Genomic DNA, 23,298 nt, shown 5'->3' with positions numbered 1-23,298 from the left:
ATTCTGCCCAAATGCTCAGGAGAAACCTAATCATATTAACATTTCCCTAGACTATATGACACTTGATAGGTAATTTCCCTTTATTTATGAGAATAATTTAAGGATGTTGCATATTATTCGGTTATCAAGGAAATTGTTAAGTGTTGCAGGACATAAGTGCAAGTAATAAAATATAGACTAGGCTATAGCCTATATTTTATTCATTCATTCATTTTCTTATCAGCTTAGTCCCTTTATTAATCCGGGGTCACCACAGCGGAGTGAACCACCAACTTATCCAGCAAGTTTTTACACAGCGGATGCCCTTCCAACCGCAACCCATCTTTGGGAAATAGCCTTGCGCTCAACAGCTATAATAAAGCTTTACATTTATTATTATTTTTTTTTTTTTAATTTAACCATGTCAGACAAACACATAAACACTTGTTTGCGCAGGACTGGATGACAGAAAAGAAGGTAGGTTTCTGATGGTTTTACTCTCTGTTTGCGTAATTTCTAAATGCTCTGTTTGCGTGATTTGATTAATGTAATCTAACCAAAATGCTTCATATTTAATATTTCAAAACTCTTTTGTTGTGTATTGTTTTTTGTACATATAATTTAGCTATGCCCCATATGGTCCAAAACCTGACAGGTAGACAAATCTAAGCTTGTTTTTAATAACACAAATATAAATATGCATATAATAAACAATACTGCTGCTAATAATAACATTATAAGAAAGCAAGTTGTCATGAATGAACTAAAAACAAGCCACCCAAGATAAAGAAGGCATGGAGGCAGCAGTTTTTATATTTATGTAGAAAATAATAACTTTTGTAATATTTTAATCCTTTGAAACATATTTGTGTGTTGCTGTAACAACTTGTCTATTGCTACTTTGCAACAATTTTATTGTAAAAAAAAAAAATTAAGTAAATGAAAGCTAAAGGATTAGGGTAAGTTGATAAATTTAGGCTACTTTATACAGTACAGGCTATTGTCATATCCAAAAGATTCACAGCTTTGCATTCCCACCCACATTTCACAACCTGTATGAACCCATAAGGCCGCAAGTGCCACAGACCCTGTAGAACTTTTCTTAGCTGATCTTCTGCGTGACCTATTTAGTCATTAATAACAGCTCATTTTTTTTACAGAAAGAGGACCGGGAACTCACAAAGGGTAATTATTATACCATTCTGTCTTTCCGTTATCTCCTTTATGATTATTTGTACTGTTTTCCTACATTTCATGTTTTAAAATCATTTTAACTAACTTAAGAAAACAGTGGAGAAGAGGGTGAAGAAGCGCATGGTCTCCAAAATAGTGGTAATTTAATAATATAATAATATATATGTATAATAAAAAAAATATTTTCTGAAAGCAACTCGGCTGGCCCGATTCCAAATTCAAGTTGTTAAACCAATTTACTGTTCCACCAAACATTATTATACACCATAGTAGCATGTAGGCTATAAAAAGGCAACATATCGACTCATGAGCACAATGATTGATATATAATATTTGTAAATAAGTGGTTGGTAAAACCTCTTCTTGGTTCACCGCTAATCTTGCCTTAAAAGGAAAGTGCATAATTTAGCCTTACCCTGAGTTTGTTTACACTCTGCCTGTATTAACATACATGCTGTATTTTAATATGGCTAATTTGGATGAATTGGCTCTAACTTTTGACAGCTTTTTCTTCTTTTTACGCGGTTATGCGCAAATTATATTTCACACGCAAGGTGACTAAAAATTTAAATTAAAATACCAAAGATACTGAGCCATTACTACAAGTAAAAAACCAAACAAAAAACAAAACAACAATTATACTTTAAAGGAGAACATTGACGTTTCGAAAAAATGAACTGAACTACAACTAAATTATTAAAAATAAACTTGCGGGACTTCATTTATGTCCTGCGGCAAAATGATTTTTTTTTAAATACTTTTAATGATCTGCTTGAGGTAGGTCAATTTATTTTTATGCTTAATCAACAACAAAATCATAAGTAAAAATGTAAATAAAGATATAAATGAAAAAGTTTAATAAATGACTGTCCTAGTCCTATCAAAATAGCAAACAACATCTTTTTATATTTAGGCTAAAAGACTGCTTTATTTATTTATTTAGTCCTACTTATTTGTTCTGAATGTTTGTGCTTATATTTTAGTTGTCTTTTATTTCTTCAATTCTACTTTCCAAAATGAATCCTCATTGCACTTAACAAGTTTACAATGATAATAAAGCATGTTATCAAATGTTTAATGATTAATGAAGGAATTATAATGCTTTGTTTTATCGTTTCATCTTTATTTATAAGAACAGTAGCATATTTACAGCTGCTGTATAGGCTATTTCTGTCTGTTAGCATACCTTTGTGCCCCCTGGCGGCATATTCACAGACTGCGGTCATACATTAAAAACTCGTGCTTGTCCATTTAAAGCGGCGGCGGTATATGCCACGGCGGTAATAGCCACATTGAACTCTCACCTACTGTAAATCATTCTAACATGTACAATACAGACTAAAAAAGCAGTGGCAATGGTTCGGTTATTAGATTTGTTTATGGATCTTGAAAAACCCACCAGCTGTATATGTAAGCACAGAGTACCCTTTTAGTCATAACAGGAAATATGGATGACAATGAAGGAAGATAATGACACACAAACACATCTCAAGAAGGTTTTCACAGCTACTGTGTTTTATCCAACAACCATTGCTCCCAAGTTGAAGTGAGACCTTCAAAAACGACCCAGGTGGGACTTGAACCCACAATCCCCAGCTCCGGAGGCTGATGCCTTATCCATTAGGCCACTGAGCCACGTCACTAATAGTACAAACATTTTATTTCTGCTATCATTCACATTCTCGTCTCATCGGTCCTGGGGTATGGTTCTAGCGTATAGTGCGACTGGTCTTGAGAGTTTCAAATTCCAGTCAAGGCCACTCTCATTAACTTGAAATCACAACCTTTCTGCAGCTATTTTCTTGTTTGCATTTCATCATCATCCACCTAACATGAGACCGTTAGTTAAGAGCCATGGGGTACTTGAAGTCAAGATCTCCATTACTAGAGCTTAGCGGAACCTTTTAGGTTTGTAACGTGTCAGTGAGATTCAAGCAAGAATGGATGAATCTTAATTGAAGTGTGCAGCAAGTCTGAGAATTCGAAGCTATTGTCCTCAGATCATCACACCTAAGCTTTGAGTAGACAAGCCAGGATTTTTTCACACAACTTAAATGTAACCCAACAAACAACCCAAACAGGACTTGATTCCACAATCCCCTGCTTCGAAGGGTGATGCCTTATCCATTAGGCCACTACTAGCATTTGCTATAATTGTTACATGACTCAGGAAGTTCTTGTAACTCAGAAAACAGCACTTTAGGATTCCTATTGCTTCCAGATGATCTGGTGTGTACACCCAATGACAAAACAGCTTCTCTGAAGAGTTTTCCATTGTAATGTCTTTTTGACCTAAAGGTATGAACCTAGCTTTTTGAAGGTCACACTGGATTGTGCTGCACAGTCAACTTAAAAGCAACTGAATCGAAGACAACCCAGGTGGGGCTTGAACCCACAATCCCCAGCTTCGAAGGCTGGTGCCTTATCCATTAGGCCACTGGGCCGTTTTTTACTGGCTGTGAACAGTAATATGCATCCAGGGAGTTACTGACGCACGTAACAAAAACAACATGAACAAAAATAGATTGGACCGGTTTCACAGAATTTATTTTTTGGCACTGCAAGGCATTTCCTCAGGGCTCGTTGGTCTAGGGTTTTGATTCTCGCTTACGATGTGAGAGGTCTGGGGTTCAAATTCTGGAAGAGCCCTACATCTGTCACAAAAAAACAGTGGTGCTTTGGTGTTTCTATGTTACTTGTAGCACATTTTGCTGTGACTTTAGTTAATGAACATTTAGTGGATTTCTGATCTGAATTAGTCTAACCTGTACAATTATACAGACAAAAAGCAGTGGCAATGATTCGGTTGTTAGATTTGTTTATGTATCTTGAACAACGCACCAGCTTAAACGTAAGCACCATTTTTGTGTTTGTCTCTACTCTGTAGGCACCATGCAGGATTCAAAAAGGCCATTCGCGTTAGGTATTTCGTTACCCTTTTAGTCATAACAGGTAATACGGATGACAATGAAGGGAGTTAATGACATGCAAACACATCTCAAGAAGGTTACTGTGTTTCATCCACCAATCACTGATCCCAAGTTGAAGAGAGATTTTCAAGAACAACCCAGGTGGGACTTGAACCCACAATCCCCAGTTCCGGAGGCTGATGCCTTATCCATTAGGCCACTGGGCCACATCACTAATCTACTATCAAGGATCTCTTGTATGCCTTCAACAAGATGCCACCGCATGGAAAACTGCACTTTAGGATCTCGATGCCAGTTTGCATCCCGTCAAATAAGAACTAATGGACAAACATTTTCTTTCTGCAATCATTCATATTCCTGTCTCATTGGTCCTGGGGTATGGTTCTAGCGTATAGTGTGACTGGTCTTGAGAGTTTCAAATTCCAGTCAAGGCCACTCTCATTAACTTGAAATCACAACCTTTCTGCAGCTATTTTCTTGTTTGCATTTCATCATCATCCACCTAACATGAGTTTGTTAGTTGAGAGCCACGGGGTACTTGAAGTCAAGATCTCCATGACTAGAGCTTAGCAGAACCTTTGAGGTTTGTAACGTTACAGTGAGACTCAAGCAAGATTGGATGAATCTTAATTGAAGTGTGCAGCGAGTCTGAGAATTCGAAGCTAACCATTGTCCTCAGATCATCACGTCTAAGATTTGAGTACACAAGCCAGGATTTTTTTGCACAACTTAAATGTAACCCATAAAAACACAACCCGAACAGGACTTGAATCCACAATCCCCAGCTTCGAAGGGTGGTGTCTTATCCATTAGGCCACTGGGCCAATACTAGCATTTGTTATATCTGTTGTATGACTCATGAAGTTCTTGTAACTCAGAAAGCAGCACGTTAGGATCCCTATTGCTTTCAGACGATCTGGTGTGTACACCTAATGACAAAACAGCTTCTCTGAAGAGTTTTCCATTGTCATGTTTTTTTGACCTAAGGGTATGAACCTAGCTTTTTGAAGGTCACACTGGATTGCGCTGCACAGATACCTAAAAGGAACCGCATCAAAGACAACCCAGGTGGGACTTGAACCCACAATCTACTTCTAATCTAAATTAGTCGAACATGTACAATTATACCGACAAAATAGTTTGCTACCCTCAGGCAGATGGTTCTGCCGCATCCGGTCACGTACCAGCTGGCTGAAGGAAAGTTTCTTCCCTCAGACTATCAGGCTGATGAACACTTAACACACCACACACCGATTCTACCATACCCTCACTGCACACCATCAATATGTAGCATGCACTGCACTTTAAAAAATCCATACTTGAAACAATACTGTCTACAACTATGTGGACATCTATTCATTGTACACATCGCTGTCAATTTCACATTGTCGTTGTATTTGCACTGTCTGTATTTTGCACTGTCATTTCATTTGCACTGTCTGTATTTTGTACTGTCGTTGTATTTGCACTGTATTACTCTGTATTTTGTGCTGTCTGGAGCCAGCACCTAAGCTTTTCACTCATCATAGCACACATGTTGCTGATGATGTGACAATAAAAGTTAGTTGATTTGAAAAAAGGAGCAGCAATGATTCAGTTGTTAGATTTGTTTATGGATCATTGTAATACGGATGACAACAAAGGAAGTTAATGACACGCAAACACATCTCTAGAAGGTTTTCACAGCTACTGTGTTTCATTCAACAAACATTGCTCCCAACTTGAAGTGAGACCTTTAAAGACAACCCAGATGAGACTTGAACCCACAACGCCCAACTCCAGAGGCTGATGCCCTATCCTTTAGGCCACTGGGCCATGTTCCCAAGTTTTTGTCATGGAGCTCTTGTATGCCCTCAACAAGATGCCAACGCATGGAAAACTGCACTTTGGGATCTTAATGCCAGATTGTATTCCATCAAATAAGATGGTTTGCAACTAATGGACAAACATTTTCTTTGTGTAATCGTCCACATTCGTGTCTCATTGGTCCTGGGGTATAGTGTGAGACTGGTCTTGAGTTTCAAATTCCAGACATAGCCACTCTCGTTAACATGAAATCACAACCTGTCTGCAGCTATTTTCTTGTTTGCATTTCATCATCATCCATCTAACATGAGACCATTATTTGAAAGCCACAGGGTACTTGAAGTCAAGATCTCCATTACCAGAGCGTAACGTGATTGTATAATTCAAGCAAGATTGGATGAATCTTAATTGAAGTGTACAGCAAGTCTGAGAATTGGAAGCGAACTATTGACCTCAGATCATCACGCCTAAGCTTTGAGGAGACATGTCAGCATTTTTTCCATACAATTTATATGTAACCCAACAAACACAACCCAAATGGGACTTAAACCCACAATCCCCAGCTTTGAAGGCTGATTCCTTATCCATTAGGCCACTGGGCCAATACTAGCATTTGTCATATCTGTTGTATGGCTCAGGAAGTTCTTATAACTCAGAAAACAGCACTTTAGGATCCCTATACCATATTGCATTCAGACGATCTGGTGTGTACACCTAATGACAAAGCAGATTCTCTAAAGAGTTTTCCATTGTCATGTCTTTTTGACCTAAGGGTATGAACCTAGCTTTTTGAAGGTCACACTGGATTGTGCTGCATAGCCAACTTAATAAGAACTGCATCAAAGACAACCCAGGTGGGACTTAAACCCACAATCCCCAGCTTCGAAGGCTGGTGCCTTATCCATTAGGCCACTGGGCCGTTTTTTACTGCCTGTGAACTGTAATACGCATCCAGGGAGTTGCTGACGCACATAACAAAAAACAACATGAACAAAAAGTAGATTGGACCGGTTTCACTGAATTTTTTTGTGGCACCGCCAAACAGACAAAAAAGTAGCATCTTATAGGATTTCTTTGAAGGAATTCAATTTTGATCATATTTTGGAACCATTCCTATAGGACTGTTTTATAGTACAATACATAAAAATCCTTTTGGATAATTTCTACAGTATTTCAATGAGATCCAATTTATATCTTAATTAAGATATGCTTTTTTTATAAGATATGCTATTTTTATACAATAGTTTTGAATGTATTATGCTGTTTGCTAAAGCTCACCTTCATGTACTTGAGTGTACAGTATTAGTGCACAAATTTCCAAAGAAACATGTCTATAGCAAAAACATATACAATGTCGCTAGACCAAACTGTGGGGTGGCCCACTCGAAACAGAAGTTCACTTTGGGCCCATAGCAAGTCCACACAAAGTGGAGTGTATATAGCCACAATGGGCGAAGTATAGGTATACTATCTGAGTCAGAAGTATGTCCTGTGAGCATGCTCTGTGGGCATTTAGTAATTAACAAAATAGTTAGGTCCCACTAATACAAAGTTGAGTCCAGGCACAAAATGTGCCTATAAGGTCCCAGTAAAGCACTTTTATGCAGGGCCATTGTGGCTTTAACACAAAACAAAACTAGTTCACTTCTACTATGTAGCAAAATAGCACAATATCACTTCAACTGCATAATTACATATTTTGAAAGAATAAACTAAAATCAGTAATAAATGAAACATCTAAAAATATAAAGACAACATGGACTATTTTCCAAAGGTTTGGGACAAAACTGCTTTAGTTTATAAAAATGCAGATATTAAAGTAACCTTGTAAATAATTATTCCTTTTTAATATGTTAACTTTTCCATTTGAATATGTTAAAATATAATTTATTCCAATGATGTTAAAGCTGCATTTGAGGCATTTGTGTCCTACATAAAATAATTTGAGACAAAACAACAAAACATATAAAAATATACTTAGTTAAAAGAAAAACAAAGTAAGATTTTCATGTGTGTATTTTTTCTACCATTTGTACCTTAAAGGGTCACGAAACACCAAAACACATTTTTGAGCTGTTGACAGTCATATATGTGTCCCACACTGCTAAAAACACTATTAGGACACAAATATTTCACTAAAAAGTGTAAATTGGTTGTTTTTGCGTTATTTCAAGCAAATTTGTACTTCCGGTTTGAAACTAATTTTTGAAGCTGCGTCTTAACCATGAGATAATAGTGTGTATTCCAGCGTGCAGACTGGATGTCTGTGCCAGAGTGTGTCTTATTACGTCTTACAGTAGTAATGGTGAAATGAAGCTTTCTGAACCAGTGAAGCGCTCGACTCAATTGTATCGGAAAAAGGTTCGTTACTCGAAGCTTTCTAAATCAGAGCTCGATGAGGACCTCTTCTGGTGAAAGTGTGGGAAAGCACTGTGTTGCCATAATGTCAAATGTTCACAACTGAACAACTCATTCATGTAGTAATACAACAGCAATATAAACAAATTACTCACTTACTGTAGTTTTTACACAAGATATATTACATTACACAACTAATGATTGTAGTAAAATCCAAGATATTCACAAAGTTTATCACAACACAATTAGTCCCACTCCAAGCGGGGATCGAACCAGCGAATCCTGGTTGAAAGGCGAGTGCTCTAGGAGGACGCTATGTGAACGATGCTTTAGGGTTGCTTTCACCAGATTGTCTCTGTTAAACACAATACTATGATATGCGGTGGTTTTCTTTAAAGATAGTCATAAAAACAATACGCTAATACACTTTAGTATTGTTCAAAACCTTTTTACTAAAAAATACTATTGTAGTTTAGTTTAATTACTGGTGTGTGGGACTGGTGCAGTGCTTTGAAACAAATGTATGTAATAGACGCCAATTCTCTCGCTATACACTTTACTATGAGGGTGTTTAAACCTTTGAATCAAAATTTGAAGCAGTCACGTGGGTAAAGGCGAAAATGAAGCTTCGGACGTCACTGATCACGTGATGATGGCAAAACGAATCAAGCTCCAGTACACTGCTTCACTGCGAGATGTATCGTTTTTTTGATACATGCTCCGAAGCCTCGGCGCACAACGTCACATCACTATCTTACAGTGCGGCTCTAAGGACATCTTTTGCATTCAGAGCTGCTTTCGTGAAGAGATCATCGGCAACACTGCTCAAAGTTTACCATAGAGGTGAAAAGGAAGCTCCCTGACCAGGAATTGAACCCGGGCCACAGCAGTAAGAGCACTAAGTCCTAACCACAAGACCACCAGGGAAGGCCTGGCTAAAGGTTGCCCTCTAGCCTAGCTGTGGGCCTCCACCCAGGTGTGCTGCAGCTGCTCTGACAAAAATAACTCTAATGTTTGCAACCTCCTCCTAGAGAAGAGAAAGTCTCAGAGCCTGGTTCAAAGTTCTTCTACGGAGGGACTGTCACATGCTCTGTGTAAAAGCATCCTATCGACACCACAACTTGCCATGACAACAAAGCACAGCATGCGTTGAATGAACTCCATGTTTACCGGGCCATGTGCTCTTTCCAATCAGCATGCTAATGAGCACTCCTTGCACAGTATGTGCCAGTGGCACAATGGATAACATGTCTGACAACGGATCAGAAGATTCTAGATTCGACTTTTGGCTGGCTCGTTCAGGATTTATTGCATTGCTCTCAGTCAGTGCACTGCAGTTGCAGTTTGCCCCTGCCAGAGTTGTTTGGTTCTACTTTGGAGTGGATCAAGTTTCTGGGGCTGCCAGCACAGAGCCTGTGGGGTGCTTCCCTGGGTTCAAAGTCTGCCCCAACTGCTCTCATGTCTTGGTCCCGTACATCTCTCAGGACTTCCAGAAGAAACCAGTACAGCCACTCTCCTGGGAAGACGGCAGTGACAGCTTGTAGACCAAAATGTTTGCTGTGAGGCTAAGGCGTTCTACTGCAGCACAGATACGCATTCGAAAAGCAGACAATATTCAAAAACAAAGTGCCAGCCTAAAACAAGATTGCAGTCAAAATGACCACCTCAGACAAGTGTGAGCAATGTTTCAGTCTCTGTTATATGTCGGCAAATATGCCACACAGTGCAGACGCTCATACTACTGAAAAGGAAGTTACCTGACTGAGAAAGGTATAAATAGAAATCGGAGCCTGCTCCAAATGGCCTGGTCAGCTCCAAGCGGGTGAGACTTGAGCTCGTACATGGCACAGAATACAACCTATCGCAGTTTATTAAAATCACACCTACCCCAGCCCTAGGCCCAACCTCACGGTAACCTGCTGTGTTTTATTCAATTTTACTTCTACCCCAACCCTAAACACAACCTCAGAGTAAGCAGTTTATATATTTTTTTATTTTTATGAATGTCTACTACAACTACATCAATCGCAAACCCAGCCTACGTGCGGCATAAGTGCCTACCACTTAGAGGTCATCCAGGCAACTTGCAGTGTAATCTCCTCCACTTGTAGGTCTCTGAGCTGCAGCAACACATAAGCGCTCTGACACACAGACACAAAAGAAACCATTGCTTTTAACCTCCTCTTGGAGAGGAGTGAGTCTCCGACCCTGGATCTCAGGTCTTCTATGGAGGGACTGTCAGGAATCCTGTAAGAGCATCCCATCCACACAACCTCTTGCCATAAAAACAAAGCAGAATGTGTGGTGAAGGAACTCCGGGTTGACAGAGCCTTGTCCTTGCTCCAGGCAATGTGCTAACAAGGTGCTGAACAGAGTGACGGTGGCACAAAGGTTAGCGCTTATGACTACGGATCAGAAGGTTCTCGGTTACGGAAACCAAGAAACTGTGTATGAGAGAGTGCGTAAGTGTATGAGTGGCACTTGTGCAAGCGGAGCAGGGACGTGCCAGCGATCAGAATGAACTGGAGTTTGTGCCAAGACTGGCTTCCCAAAGTGGCAGTTCCCTTATAGTCTAGCGGTTAGGATTCCTGGTTTTCACCCAGGCGGCCCGGGTTCGACTCCCGGTATGAGAAGGCTTGAGTGCTTTTGCTTCTGTCCTTTTTGGCCAGCAGTAAGAGTGCCGAATCCTAACCACTAGACCACCAGGGAAGGTCTGGCTGAAGGTTGCCCTCAAGTCTAGCTGTGGGCCTCCACCCAGGTGTGCTGCAGCTGCTCTGACAAAAATAACTCTAACCTTTGCCTGGATCACAGTTCTTCTTGGGAGGGACTGTCACATGCTCGGTGTAAGAGCATCCTATCGACACCACAACTTGCCATGACAACAAAGCACAGCATGCGTTGAAGGAACTCCATGTTCACCGAGCCGTGTCCTCTTTCCAATCAGCACGCTACTGAGCACTGCTGCCGCGGACTGGGCCAGTGGCGCAATGGATAACGCGTCTGACTACGGATCAGAAGATTCTAGGTTCGACTCCTGGCTGGCTCGTTCAAGTTTTTTTTGCGTTGCTCTCAGTGCAGTGCGATCGCGGTTTGCCCCTGCCGGAGTTGTTCGGTTCTACTCTGGAGTGAATCGAGTTTCTGGGGCCGCTAGCACAGAGCCTGTGGGGTGCTCTCCTGGGTTCAAAGGCTGCCCCAACTGCTCTCATGTCTTGGTCCCATACATCCCTCAGGACTTCCAGAAGAAACCAGTACAGCCACATTCCTGGGAAGACGGCAGTGACAGCTTGTAGACCAAAATGTTTGCAGTGAGGCTAAGGCGTTCTACTGCAGCACAGATACGCATTTGAAAAGCAGACAATATTCAAAAACAAAGTGCCAACCTAAAACAAGATTGCAGTCAAAATGACCACCTCAGACAAGTGTGGGCAATGTTTCAGTCTCTGTTATATGTCGGCAAATATGCCACACAGTGCAGACTGGGCCAGTGGCGCATACTGGCACCTGTAATTCGTGGTTATTCTTGGTTACACCGGCCAATCACGTTCCGAGTTGGAACCAAGATTTTTTTTTAATTCATGGTTACGCTGGCCAATCACGTCCTGAGCTGGAACCAAGATTCACCCTATTCTTGGTTACGGCAGCCAATCATGTTCTGAGTTACAATGAACGCTATGGCCAATCAGAGCCCTTATACCATTCAAGATTTGTACTGTAATAACAGATTTCGTTGCAGATTAATTCGGACAACAATTGCAAACTAAGTATTTTTATAACAAGTTGGTTTAAATGAATAACCATTACAGTAACATTAATTACTACAACACGATTATTATATGATTGCTATAGATGTTGTATAACGTTATTTGGTAAGATTAACTTAGCCGACCAAGCACTCTTTAAAGTTTTACTACAAACATTTTAATGCAGTTATTATACATTACAACACTTTATATTATTATTTACTACCATAGTTACAATAATGCCCGTGCATTATTCTAACACATCAATGAATCACTCACTTATAATAAATATAAGGCTCATTTCAACAGTCACTGATTATAAACAAATATTATAATAACGCTCACATATGACTACATCACTAATCATAAACTAATCTAATAAATCCATCACAAAACAAAAAAACAATATGGATCACGCATGAATGCATCACTAATAATAAACCAATAATAGAATAATGCTCACACATTAATTCATCACTAATAATAAAGCGATAATATAAGGGTCACACATTAATGCATCTTCAATAATAAACCAATAATATAATAATGCACACGCATTAATTCATCCCTAATTATAATCCAGTAACAAAGTTAACATTAATAATCTTCTTTAATTTTCTATTTCACAGACATAGATTAAATTTAGTAACAGACTAAAATATAAGTAACTTCAATTTAAAGTAATAGTTTGATATATTGAATATGTTTGAATACAGTTGTGCCTTGTCTACTAAAGAAAGAAAATTGATTGATTTATGTTTAATACAAGCAAGGCGTTGTATTGCTTTCTGCTGGAAAAATGTTAATCGCCCCTCCATTGGATTTTGGTTGAGAAACCTTATAACATGCTTGGCTCTTGAAAAGCTCACATATATACACTCTTAAAAGAAACGGTTCTATATAGAACCAAAAATGGTTCTATCAAGCGCTTCATATATGGAACCCCAAAAAGGTTCTAAATAGAACCTCAAGGAACCTTTTTTTTTAAAGAGTGTAATAAGGAAAAAATCCTCTGAATTTTGTGACATCTGGGAGGTGTTTTTTAACACCTCCACTTGGTGTTTTATTGGTGTTTTATTTTTATTTATTCATTTATAATATTTTTATGTGTATATGTATATGTGTAATTTATTATTTTATTTACTAGCATTTTTTTAGGGTAGGGTCTAGGGTAACTTGTCTAGGGTAAGTTTTGGGTAATGTAAAATCTTGAAAAAACTCAATAAAGACATGTTATACAAAAGTAATAGTTTGAATGCACTGCTTTTACATGTAATAAAACAGTAGTTTTCAAAATGTAGAAAATATTTTCTTTCTGGAAATGAAAATGTTGTCTTCAAAAAAAAATATGTTACATGTACATTATTAAATTACAAAAGAGATAAAATAAAATTCCACTTATTCACTGTCTCAACTGGGACAAACATTGTTATTAATGATGTAATTATTTTATTGATGGCAGCCTGAATCTGACCGATAGAGGCAACAAAAGTAAAGGAAGCTAACAAAGGAAAGTCATACAGAAAACTGTCCCCAGAGGCAGTACTGGACAAGACCTAAAAAACTTAAATGAGCACCATGGAGATGTGATTAACAGAAAACATCTGCTGGGTTTCTTTGAAATCCAGTTTGGTGTATTTTGTGGCCAAACATTCAAGTGGGTGGCTGAAAATGCGAGCTGGAACCGAGGAATCATCAGGGTGAAAAGAAAGGTATAGCTGGGTATCATCAGCATAGCAGTGGTAGGAAAATCCATGTTTCTGGATGACTGGTCCTAAAGATGTTGTGTAGATGGAGAAGAGAAGTGGCCCAAGAACAGAGCCTTGAGATACCCCACTGTTTAGATGCTGTAGGTTGGACACCTCTCCCCTCCAAGACACCCTGAATGACCTGTCAGAGAGGTAAGATCTGAACCATTGTATAACAGTGCCCGCAATGCCCAGTGACTCAAGCGTAGATACCAGGATCTGGTGGTTTACAGTGTCAAAAGCAGCTGACAAATCCAGCAAGATGAGGACTGATGATTTAGAGTCTGCTTTAGCCAGTCTGAGATCCTCCACGACCGAGAGCAGGGCAGTCTCAGTTGAATGGCCTTTCTTAAAGCCAGATTGCCAGCTTAACTAGACTAAAAGCTTACCTCTTGGAAATGTAGCAAGCTAAGCTAAAAACTCCTTGGCAAAAGTAGTGTAGCTACACCCAAGCTAATTTTACAATATTCATATTTAAATCGAAGCAACTTAAATCCAAGTCAATCATATCTTAGTGATCAATAAAACTGTCAATGAAAAATGATTCAGTTCAGTTATTTACTGTAAATATTATGTTGTACCAAACAGAAACAAATTATGTTATATAACAAAAAAAAACAAAAAAAATCCAATAAAACCAGGTGTTACACAAATAAAATACCATAGTTATTTATAGTAAAGGGAAATACTTTGCAATAAACATTATATTGTATATATTTTTACAACTTTTCATTAATAAATTACACCCTAATCTAATCTCTCAGCCATCTTTTAATCAAGCAAGTTTCTCGTGTCAGCCCAATGATTGTTTGGCTACATCACCAACCAGAGCAAGAGGTGGCAGTAACGCATCAAAAACTTTGTTTTCGACCACCGTAAACAGGAAGAAGAAGAAAATGTCATTCTTCTAATGTAGAAACTTCTTTGTTATTGATCGGTAAAGCTGTTTCAGTAACCGAAAAGGCCTCCGGTGCACAGAACTGCACAATAGGTGGTTGGCGCTGACAAGCAGTAATACACATGGTGTGTTTGGCAACCCCCCATATGGGAGTCCAGGGCCGTAACATCCATTGTCTCTAACGTTAGCTTAAAAGATTTCCGGCATCAACAGCAATAGGCGTCGCGGTCATTTCCTGGCACAGGCTTAACCCAAACTCAATTCGGATTCCTTGGCCACAGCGACACTTTCCCATTTTAGCCGACAAACTGGGCTAGTGACTATCTTGTTCTGTACCTCACCTCAAGTAACCATATGATGGGTGCGCACACTTTCGCGATTTCTGCTATGACGTGGAGCTAGAGGTGCACTCAACGTTACGCTGCATTAATTTTTAAGTAGCCTACATTAGTAGCAGTTCATTTTGTTACGGTCCGAACTTAATCCTAGGAAAGGCAAAAATAAATGCATAAAATTAAGACCTTTGTAACAAAATTCAAGACGTTATATACCAAATTGAAGGCTTTAAGGCCTTAATTTGAGATTATCAAATTTAAGACTTTTCTTAATGCTTTTAAGACCCCGCAGGTACTTTGGACATGGACCTTCAGCATGCAGTGGGACAGTTTGCTGCTTAGTGTGACATGGCAGGGAAAGTCAGAAACCATAATGCTTGAATGGAAAACAGTGGCCACCTCCAGTTTGGCAGAGAGTCCTTACCCCAAATGGAGTATCTGATTTTTTTTGCCATGAGGAATGTAATATGAGATTAAAAGATGGATCAGTGCAGCAGCAGCAGTAATAATTCCTTACATTTATATAGCGCTTTTCTGGGCACTCAATGCACAATGGGGGATCTCCTCCACCACTTCACTCCACCTGGATGACACACCAGCCCACACACCAGCTGATTGGTGGAGAGGAGACAGAGATGAAGCCAATTGAATATGGGGATGGTTAGGAGCCCATGATGGGCAGAGGCCTACTCTTTTCGAAGGACATCCTGGGACCACCTAACAACCTTGGTTTAACCTCACTGAGCACTATACTGGGGCATTAGGACCCCTGCTGGCCTCACTAACACCACTTCCAGCAGCAACCTAGCTTTCCCATGTGGTCTCCCATCCAGGTACTGACCCTGCTTAGCTTCAGTGGGCAGCCATGTGAGAGTTGCAGAGAGCTAGCTGCCAGCTGGTAATGGAGTTGATGTGATTGTCTGTTGTGGTGAAGGAGCTGAGACGAAAGGTAATCTAAGTACCTACTGTCACCCATGGTCATGACTGAAAGGACAAGATCTCGGATACAACCGGACACATTTTACAAAGTGTTATGACCCGCTTGTTTGAGTCGCAGCACAAAAGAGAGATGAGCCAACAAAATAACCTGAATGCAAATGATTTATTATAAAATGTAACTCATAGAACAATCAATCAATGCAACCAACAAATTTCTAGGGATACTAATGAAGATAAAGAACTTAGGATATAATCACAACAACACTTTAACTACATGATATAAGTAATGCAAAACAAAACCATAAGGTTAAAGAATCAATGAGATGGGAGGTCTTGACATGAGGACTCATGAGTAGCTAACACAACAACTTTTATACATCCATTGATGAGTAATGCAGGCATCCAATCACGATTTACCACATACTCCAACCTGGATTTCTCATTCAGGGAATCAGACAGATAACATCATCCAACACAACACTAGCTACATGAACACACTGGAGAGTAGATAACAGATGAGATTTCAAGCCGCAGAGGTGCTGTTTGCCAAATGTTTATGAAACTGTTCTTCTCTCAGCCGCCATCATTGTGTTTACATAAATGCGAGGAGCGCGACACATTTACAACCCCACCTACTGCAGTGTAGGAAAACAGTATACCGTTACTCAGCCTTTTCAAACATTATTCAGACATGAAACATCCTGTGAGAAAATGTTTTGCTGCATTCATGTCATGTGTGCAACTTTTTGTCCATGTGTTTTTTAAGCTGCTGCGAATGAGCGAAACTCTGTAGACACTGATCAGATCTGTACGTTTCTCTCCAGTGTGAATCCTCTTTTGTGTTTTCAGATGTGTTAACTGATTAAACCTCTTGTCACAGTTTGAACAATTGTACGGTCTCTCCAGTGTGAATCGCTTGGTGCAGTTTTTGGAGCTGAAATAAAAGTCTTCTCACACTCAAAGCACATATACTCTTTCACACCAGAGTGGACCTTCATGTGTTTATTAAGGTTTTCTGATTGGTTTAAGCTTTTCCCACACTGAGTACATGTGAATGGTTTCTCTCCAGTGTGGAAGTCTATGGGCATAAAAGTCCAGTGTGACCGCAGCTTAAGTGCAAGTGAATGGTTTCTCTCCAGTGTGGATCCTCATGTGTTTATTAAGGTATGATGAGCAGTAAAAAATCTTCCTACACTGAGTGCATGTAAATGGTTTCCTTCCAGTGTGAATCATCATGTGTTCATTAAGGTGTGATGATTGGCTGAAGCTCTTTTCACACTGAGTGCAAGTGAATGGTTTCTCTCCAGTGTGGATCCTCATGTGTCGATTAAGGGAGGATGAGCAGTTAAAACTCTTCCCACACCGAGTGCATGTGAAGGGTTTCTCTCCAGTGTGGATCCTCATGTGTAGATTAAGGTGTGATGAGCAGGTAAAACTCTTCCCACACCGAGTGCATGTGAAGGGTTTCACTCCAGTGTGGATCCTCATGTGTAGATTAAGGGATGATGATCGGCTGAAACTCTTACCACACTGAGTGCAAGTGAATGGTTTCTCTCCAGTATGAATCCTCATGTGTTTATTAAGGTGTGATGAACAATAAAAATTCTTCCTACACTGAGTGCATGTAAATGGTTTCTTTCCAGTGTGAATCATCATGTGTTCATTAAGGTGTGATGATTGGCTGAAGCTCTTTTCACACTGAGTGCATGTGAATGGTTTCTCTCCAGTGTGGATCCTCATGTGTTGATTAAGGTGTGATGAGCAATAAAAATTCTTCCTACACTGAGTGCATGTAAATGGTTTCTTTCCAGTGTGAATCATCATGTGTTCATTAAGGTGTGATGATTGGCTGAAACTCTTCCCACACTGAGTGCATGTGAATGGTCTCTCTCCAGTGTGAATCCTCATGTGAATCTTAAGTTTGCTTTTGCTTGCTAAACTCTTTCCACACTGAGTGCAAGAGAATGGTTTCTCTCCAGTGTGGCTCATCATGTGTACATTAAGGGATGATGAACGGATGAAACTCTTCCCACACTGAGTGCATGTGAATGGTCTCTCTCCAGAGTGAATCCTCATGTGAATCTTAAGTTTGCTTTTGTTTGCCAAACTCCTTCCACACTGAGTGCAGGTGAATCGATTCTTGTCTTTCCTTTTCAAAACACCATCAGTCTGTAAATGAGTTTTTTCCTCAGTTTTGACATGATGTTCCTCCTCTTTACTCCCCTCATTCTGTTCAATTAGGTCTGAAATAAATAAATAAATAAAACATTAGTTTTTATTAAGTCTTAAAAACTCTCATCAAAAGCTGAAAAGTGAAAAGACACTGGAAACATTGGCTACACACTGTAATTTTGATGCACATTAAAAGTAAAATAAATCAGATCATATTTTGTTAGATCCATTAACCTGTACATATTAAAGCAGATGCAATTCAATTCATCTTTATATATCTAGTGCTTTTACAACGTAAATTGTGTCAAAGCCGCTTAACATAGAAGTTATAGTAAATTAAAACTGTGTCAGTCTAAATAGTTATGAGAGTTTCTCATAAAAGTAATTTTGGTCATATTGATAAGACAAAGAAAAAAAGCAGTTAATGGCCTATTAATATTCGTGTATATTCACTATTTATGTTTGTATTTATTCATATATATTCAAGTATATGAATACTTGTTTATGTGCCTGACTGGTAAACACATCAGAAAAAAAGTTCTGGGGTAACCGCTGAATATTTGCCTTGCAGACATGAGACATACCTGTACAGCATCTGCATAAAGGCTGGAATGTGCACGTACCTTTCCCCTTGTGTGTTGTTGGGTCATTTTAATCTAGTCTAGGGTGATTTTAAGGTTTATTTGAAAAAAATCCTTCTCTGTGTTTCAGCAAATTAACTGATATTTGGGGACATCCATTTTTTGACGTATTCTGTAAAGATGCTTTGAAATAAAAAAAATTAAAAATTCAGTACACTGTAACGTACAGTCCATAGATAAAAATTACGTATTGATTTTATAAAGGGGTCTGAGTCTCCTCTGCGTGGGTTCATGACTCCTGGTGCCACATAGGCCATACTCACACTATGTACAGTTGCCTCGAACCAGGCCAAGGCATGCTTGTCCCCCCTCCCGTCTCCCTCAATGGCCCGCACTTACACCACAATCAGGCCTGGGCACGCTTACGTCATTGATGCTGCGCTGCGTTGTTCAGTAGGGAAGCGCTCTCGCTCAGCACAGTGGAGAATTCTCTAGTTATTTCGTTTTAGTCGTTTGTTATGCAGTGACATGCAGTCAAATATTTCGCCAAACAGTCCTTAGGGATGCGATGACAAGCTGTCAGATATTTTGCCGAACAGATCCACCACTTTTGGCGCTCATAAACAATCTTAAAGCCCTCGTGGTACAGGAATGAGGAGGTTTGCTGAAGGTGCGCAGCTGTCGTGCAGTGAGGTGTTTGTGTCTTTATAAAACTACGGCAGTTTGTGTTCATTGAACAGTAAGATTGATTAATAGATCCATATGAAACACTCCCTTAAAACTCACGTCCTGCTTTCAGTTTCGGGCTTTGGCGCGTTTTGCACTCACACTACAAGCCCAAGTAAACCACGCTCATGCCCACCTCTTCCAACCGGGCCAGGGCCGGCAAAGTGAACCGTTCCTGAGCCCGATTCAGCACACTCGCACTTCTCAAACGATCTGAGAAATGGGCCTGGGCACGGTTCGGATAGTATAGTGTAAGTACACCCAAAGTCTGTTGATGCACTTCTTAACACTTTAGTGTTTAGTATCAAAATGTTCCTCCTGCCATTTTACAACACATGATGCGTAGCGCATGATCATAATCACCACGGCTTACATTAATTAATGCTCTGACGTAATGTCTCTCCACATGCTTTCGGGCGGACTCTTATTTTGCATATTAACGGGCCAGAGACAAAGAAAAACTCCCGCTCAAACTTTGCCAGGAGACTGTTGGTCAGTTGTTGGGAAAAGGGGTTGTGGCCAGACCAAAGTTAAAAACCAAGCTGCATGCACAACTCAGAGCAGAAGTCCTGAAAACAGTCTTTCGAGAGGTGCACCCTCTTTTAATGGGGGCAGACCACATTTTTCTCTGACCGCGTGGCTCATCCGAGCCCACGTTTTCTTATTTTTCCGGCAAAGTAAAACTCAGTTTAAGTTGTGATCGCGTATCCTCCGAACTGCATTGCAAACTCCACGCATCAAGAAAGGACATCAAAGGAATTCCAGCACACCGGAAGAAACTTGCAGAGAGAGAGACCGAGAAATCCTAAACTCCAGGTACTTTAGTAATGCGAATAAGCTGTGCCCCTTTATCAAAAAGGTGTTTTTATAATCTTGGTGATCCTTAATAGTGTGTGAAACTGAGGTAGATTTGCCACTCCTTATCTGAAATCTCTATTTCCTCACTTTTCTGTTTGTTATATGTTTTATAGACCCGTATATACCTACATGCAGTATACATTTGTTCTATATTTTATGTTATGTTGGTGCGTTTGTTCGTTATATGTCAGACTAGTCAATAAACCCTATTATAATCAAATGGATTGTATTGTTTGCCTCACAGAAAAAGTCACTGAAATGATATTCCCTACAGCTGCTATAAAGTTGATCAAAACTTCTGAATGATTAATCTACTTCACAAGGAGTAGCAATAATTCCCTCTCTAAATAAATATATCATTACAGAGTCCGCTCAGGCGAGGTCTAATTATATTTATTTGGTCAAATTAACAATAAGTTAATCCAGAATGTCAATAATAATTCGTTGATGTTGATAATTATTATTTATAATCTGAGAGTCTGCTCGGCCGAGCGGGCGGAATCATATACAATTATATATTTGTTTAAACAAATGACAGAAGATTAAGCCGGAATATTAATAACTCATTATTATTGATTATTAATTTTCATAAACTGAGCTAATTTCGCTACAACACTCTGGGCAAATTTACTCCCTTTTTGTTATATTCATGGCCGTTTTTTTCTGTATTGGCCTCTATTATAACACTTTTTTATTGCAAAGCCATGACAGCACGTAATCATGCATGTTCCGGCTGGGTTCGCCGACGCCTGCAACCTTCACATCCACACCTCCACATTCGCCATTCTCCTCTCATTTCCCTTGAACCCTCCGCTCCGTGGGTAAGAAGCAAAATTTTTTGTTTTCTTTGCCCAAATTTTCATTAAATTTATTTCTCTTCTTTTTTCTTCCCGTACTAATATTGTCATTATTATTTTTTCCCGGATCTGCTGGCCTGAAATGATTTGAAGTTTTTTCTTTCACCTTCATTTGAGTTAAAAGTGCTGAGGGTTTTGTGTTTCATTGTGATTATTGTTATATTGTTTGTTTTGGATTTACGGTTGGAGCGGAGATGGCTCTAGCGAGTGACAACAGTGCGGTCCTTCAAGCTATTGATGCACTAAAAATTGATTTGAATGCTAAAATTGAAGAAAAGGCCGTTGCACAGTCAAATGAACTTGCAAACAAATTGACCAGCTTCGGACAGAGTTACGCAATGCTGTGGAGCACATTAACGCAAGAGTGGAAGCAGCGGAAGAGCAAAAGCCTGGTCTGGAGTCTTTGTTGGGTAGATTCTCTGACTCTCTTACTACCCTGGAAAAAGCGTTTAGTATCGTGAAAAAGTAGCTGGCTGTGCTGAGAGACCAAATCGAGGATCTTGAGGAGAGGTCTCGCCGCTCAAATCTTTGCATTAAAGGAGTTAAAGAAGGGCAGGAGCACGGCAGACGAGTGACGGAATTTGTAGCTGGTCTCTTGAAAGATACGCTGAACCTCAAGAAAACTTCACTTCTGGACTGGGCACACCGCACTCTACGCAGCAAACCAGTGGATGAACACTGCGTGCATTCGTGATTAAATGCCACCATTTTTCCGAAAACAATGATATTTTAAAGGAAGCTATTAAAATTAAAGCAATCACGACAACAAACTGGGCTGTCAAAGACAACACAAATGTTAATGTCACCCTCCAGTTAACATTTGAGTTACCGCTATACCACATGTTCGTTGTTAATTCTAGTTGTCAAGTATATTTTGTCAATGGGGTAGCTTTGTAGTAAACAATGCTGCAAAGGATGCAAATGAGTGCCCAAAGAATTGTGGCCCATTGTCCGTAATCAGCCTCTCTGGAATACCATGGCGTGCGAATATGGACTTCAAGTGATCATGACATCAGTAGACCTGGTAGGTGATAACTAGGCTAATTCCACATATCTGGAGTAGTAGTCACCACCAACAGGTATGTTTTGTTTTCCAGCATGAACTCCCTCTCTTTCTTGTGACTCACTCTTTACAGGAGTGTGTGACAGAGTATCGGCTACCCACAAGCTCTTTCCTGGCACATGAACAATGGAGTAGGAGTATCGCATCAGCCACATTCAAATCTCTGGATACGAGAGGGAAGAGCATCCAGATTGTGATCCCAAGAGACTCGGTAATGGCCTGTGATCGGTCTCCATTTCAAAATGCTTGCCAATAAGAAAGTCTCTCAATCTTTCACACGCCCATGTGAGACCCAATGCCTCTTTTTCCACTTGTGCATACCTCTACTTGGTCTGGGTGATAGATCCTGATGCATAAGCTATAGGCTTCCATCCTTCTTGCTACCACTGCATTAGGACAGCCCCCAGTCCATAGGATGAAGCATCAGCTGACACTTTGCAGTCTCTGTTTGTCATAAATTGCTAAAACAAGTGCAGACGACAATGCGTCTTTCAGAGTTTAAAGCGCTTTAGCCTGCTCTGTGCCCCAAAACCAACAGTTCTTTTTCAACAGCAGATCGCGAAGAGCTTTGTCTTTCTTAGCCAGTTGGGGAATGGACCTTCCTAGCCGATTTACCATTCCCTGGAAGCTCCTTAATTTGCTTACATTAGAGGGCTGTCATGTTTCTAATAGCTTTTGTCTTTATTGGGTCAGGACTAATTCCTTTGGCTGAAATTATGTGTACCCAACGTCTCCATCCAATGCAGCTCCTCTTTACTTTTCCCATTAAAGGTAGTGGGATTCGTCTCGGAGTTTGAAAAAGAATGGAGTGGCTCCTGGTTTCACACTGATCACATATGGTTGTTGTACTTCTCCCAAACCACTGCACAATTTTGGGTAGCTTAGCTTTAGTGTTTTAATGTCAATGCTGTCTAATCGTGCCATCAGTCCAAGCTTTGTAATCGCCGGTCGGCCCAGAAGGGCAGTACGCAAATTTCTAATTACATACACATCGTCCTCTGAGTGTTTTCCACCTCTTTAAACAGAAGCCTGGCAACTCCCACTACATCCAAAGCAACTTGACCTGGCCCAAGTAACGGCCATGTCACATGTCCAAGGGCAGGTAGTTTCTCCT

General features: G+C 39.9%; 2 protein-coding genes and 6 non-coding genes across 12 annotated transcripts in view; 3 read left to right on the top strand and 5 right to left on the bottom strand.

The window, feature by feature from the left end:
- Positions 1-23,298, top strand: part of LOC137491248 (uncharacterized) — a 697,259-nt gene that overhangs the window by 614,521 nt on the left and 59,440 nt on the right. The gene's annotated exons all lie outside the window — the stretch shown is intronic.
- LOC137491174 (uncharacterized) overlaps positions 1-23,298 on the bottom strand; it is a 293,575-nt gene that overhangs the window by 241,281 nt on the left and 28,996 nt on the right. For 3 of the 5 annotated variants that reach the window (XM_073947610.1, XM_073947608.1, XM_073947609.1), the window contains one exon: positions 16,074-18,170. The exons of the other annotated variants lie outside the window; for them this stretch is intronic. In XM_073947610.1, coding sequence (XP_073803711.1) covers positions 17,038-18,170 — 1,133 coding nt within the window. In that variant the 3' untranslated portion in view covers positions 16,074-17,037. Of the gene's footprint in view, positions 1-16,073; positions 18,171-23,298 lie in introns of those variants that run through there. 5 annotated transcript variants of the gene reach the window in all.
- On the bottom strand, positions 2,736-2,808 carry trnar-ccg (transfer RNA arginine (anticodon CCG)). The gene has a single exon. It is a non-coding gene; the product is annotated as a tRNA-Arg (tRNA).
- Positions 3,545-3,617, bottom strand: trnar-ucg (transfer RNA arginine (anticodon UCG)). Its single transcript has one exon. It is a non-coding gene; the product is annotated as a tRNA-Arg (tRNA).
- trnar-ccg (transfer RNA arginine (anticodon CCG)) lies at positions 4,237-4,309 on the bottom strand. Its single transcript has one exon. It is a non-coding gene; the product is annotated as a tRNA-Arg (tRNA).
- Positions 6,756-6,828, bottom strand: trnar-ucg (transfer RNA arginine (anticodon UCG)). Its single transcript has one exon. It is a non-coding gene; the product is annotated as a tRNA-Arg (tRNA).
- Positions 10,829-10,900, top strand: trnae-uuc (transfer RNA glutamic acid (anticodon UUC)). Its single transcript has one exon. It is a non-coding gene; the product is annotated as a tRNA-Glu (tRNA).
- On the top strand, positions 11,241-11,313 carry trnar-acg (transfer RNA arginine (anticodon ACG)). Its single transcript has one exon. It is a non-coding gene; the product is annotated as a tRNA-Arg (tRNA).

This window comes from Danio rerio, chromosome 4 (assembly GCF_049306965.1).
Source record: "Danio rerio strain Tuebingen ecotype United States chromosome 4, GRCz12tu, whole genome shotgun sequence".
Taxonomy (NCBI): Eukaryota; Metazoa; Chordata; class Actinopteri; order Cypriniformes; family Danionidae; genus Danio; species Danio rerio.
Note: the sequence above shows the minus strand (reverse complement) of the source record. Positions and strands in the feature narration are given on the sequence as shown.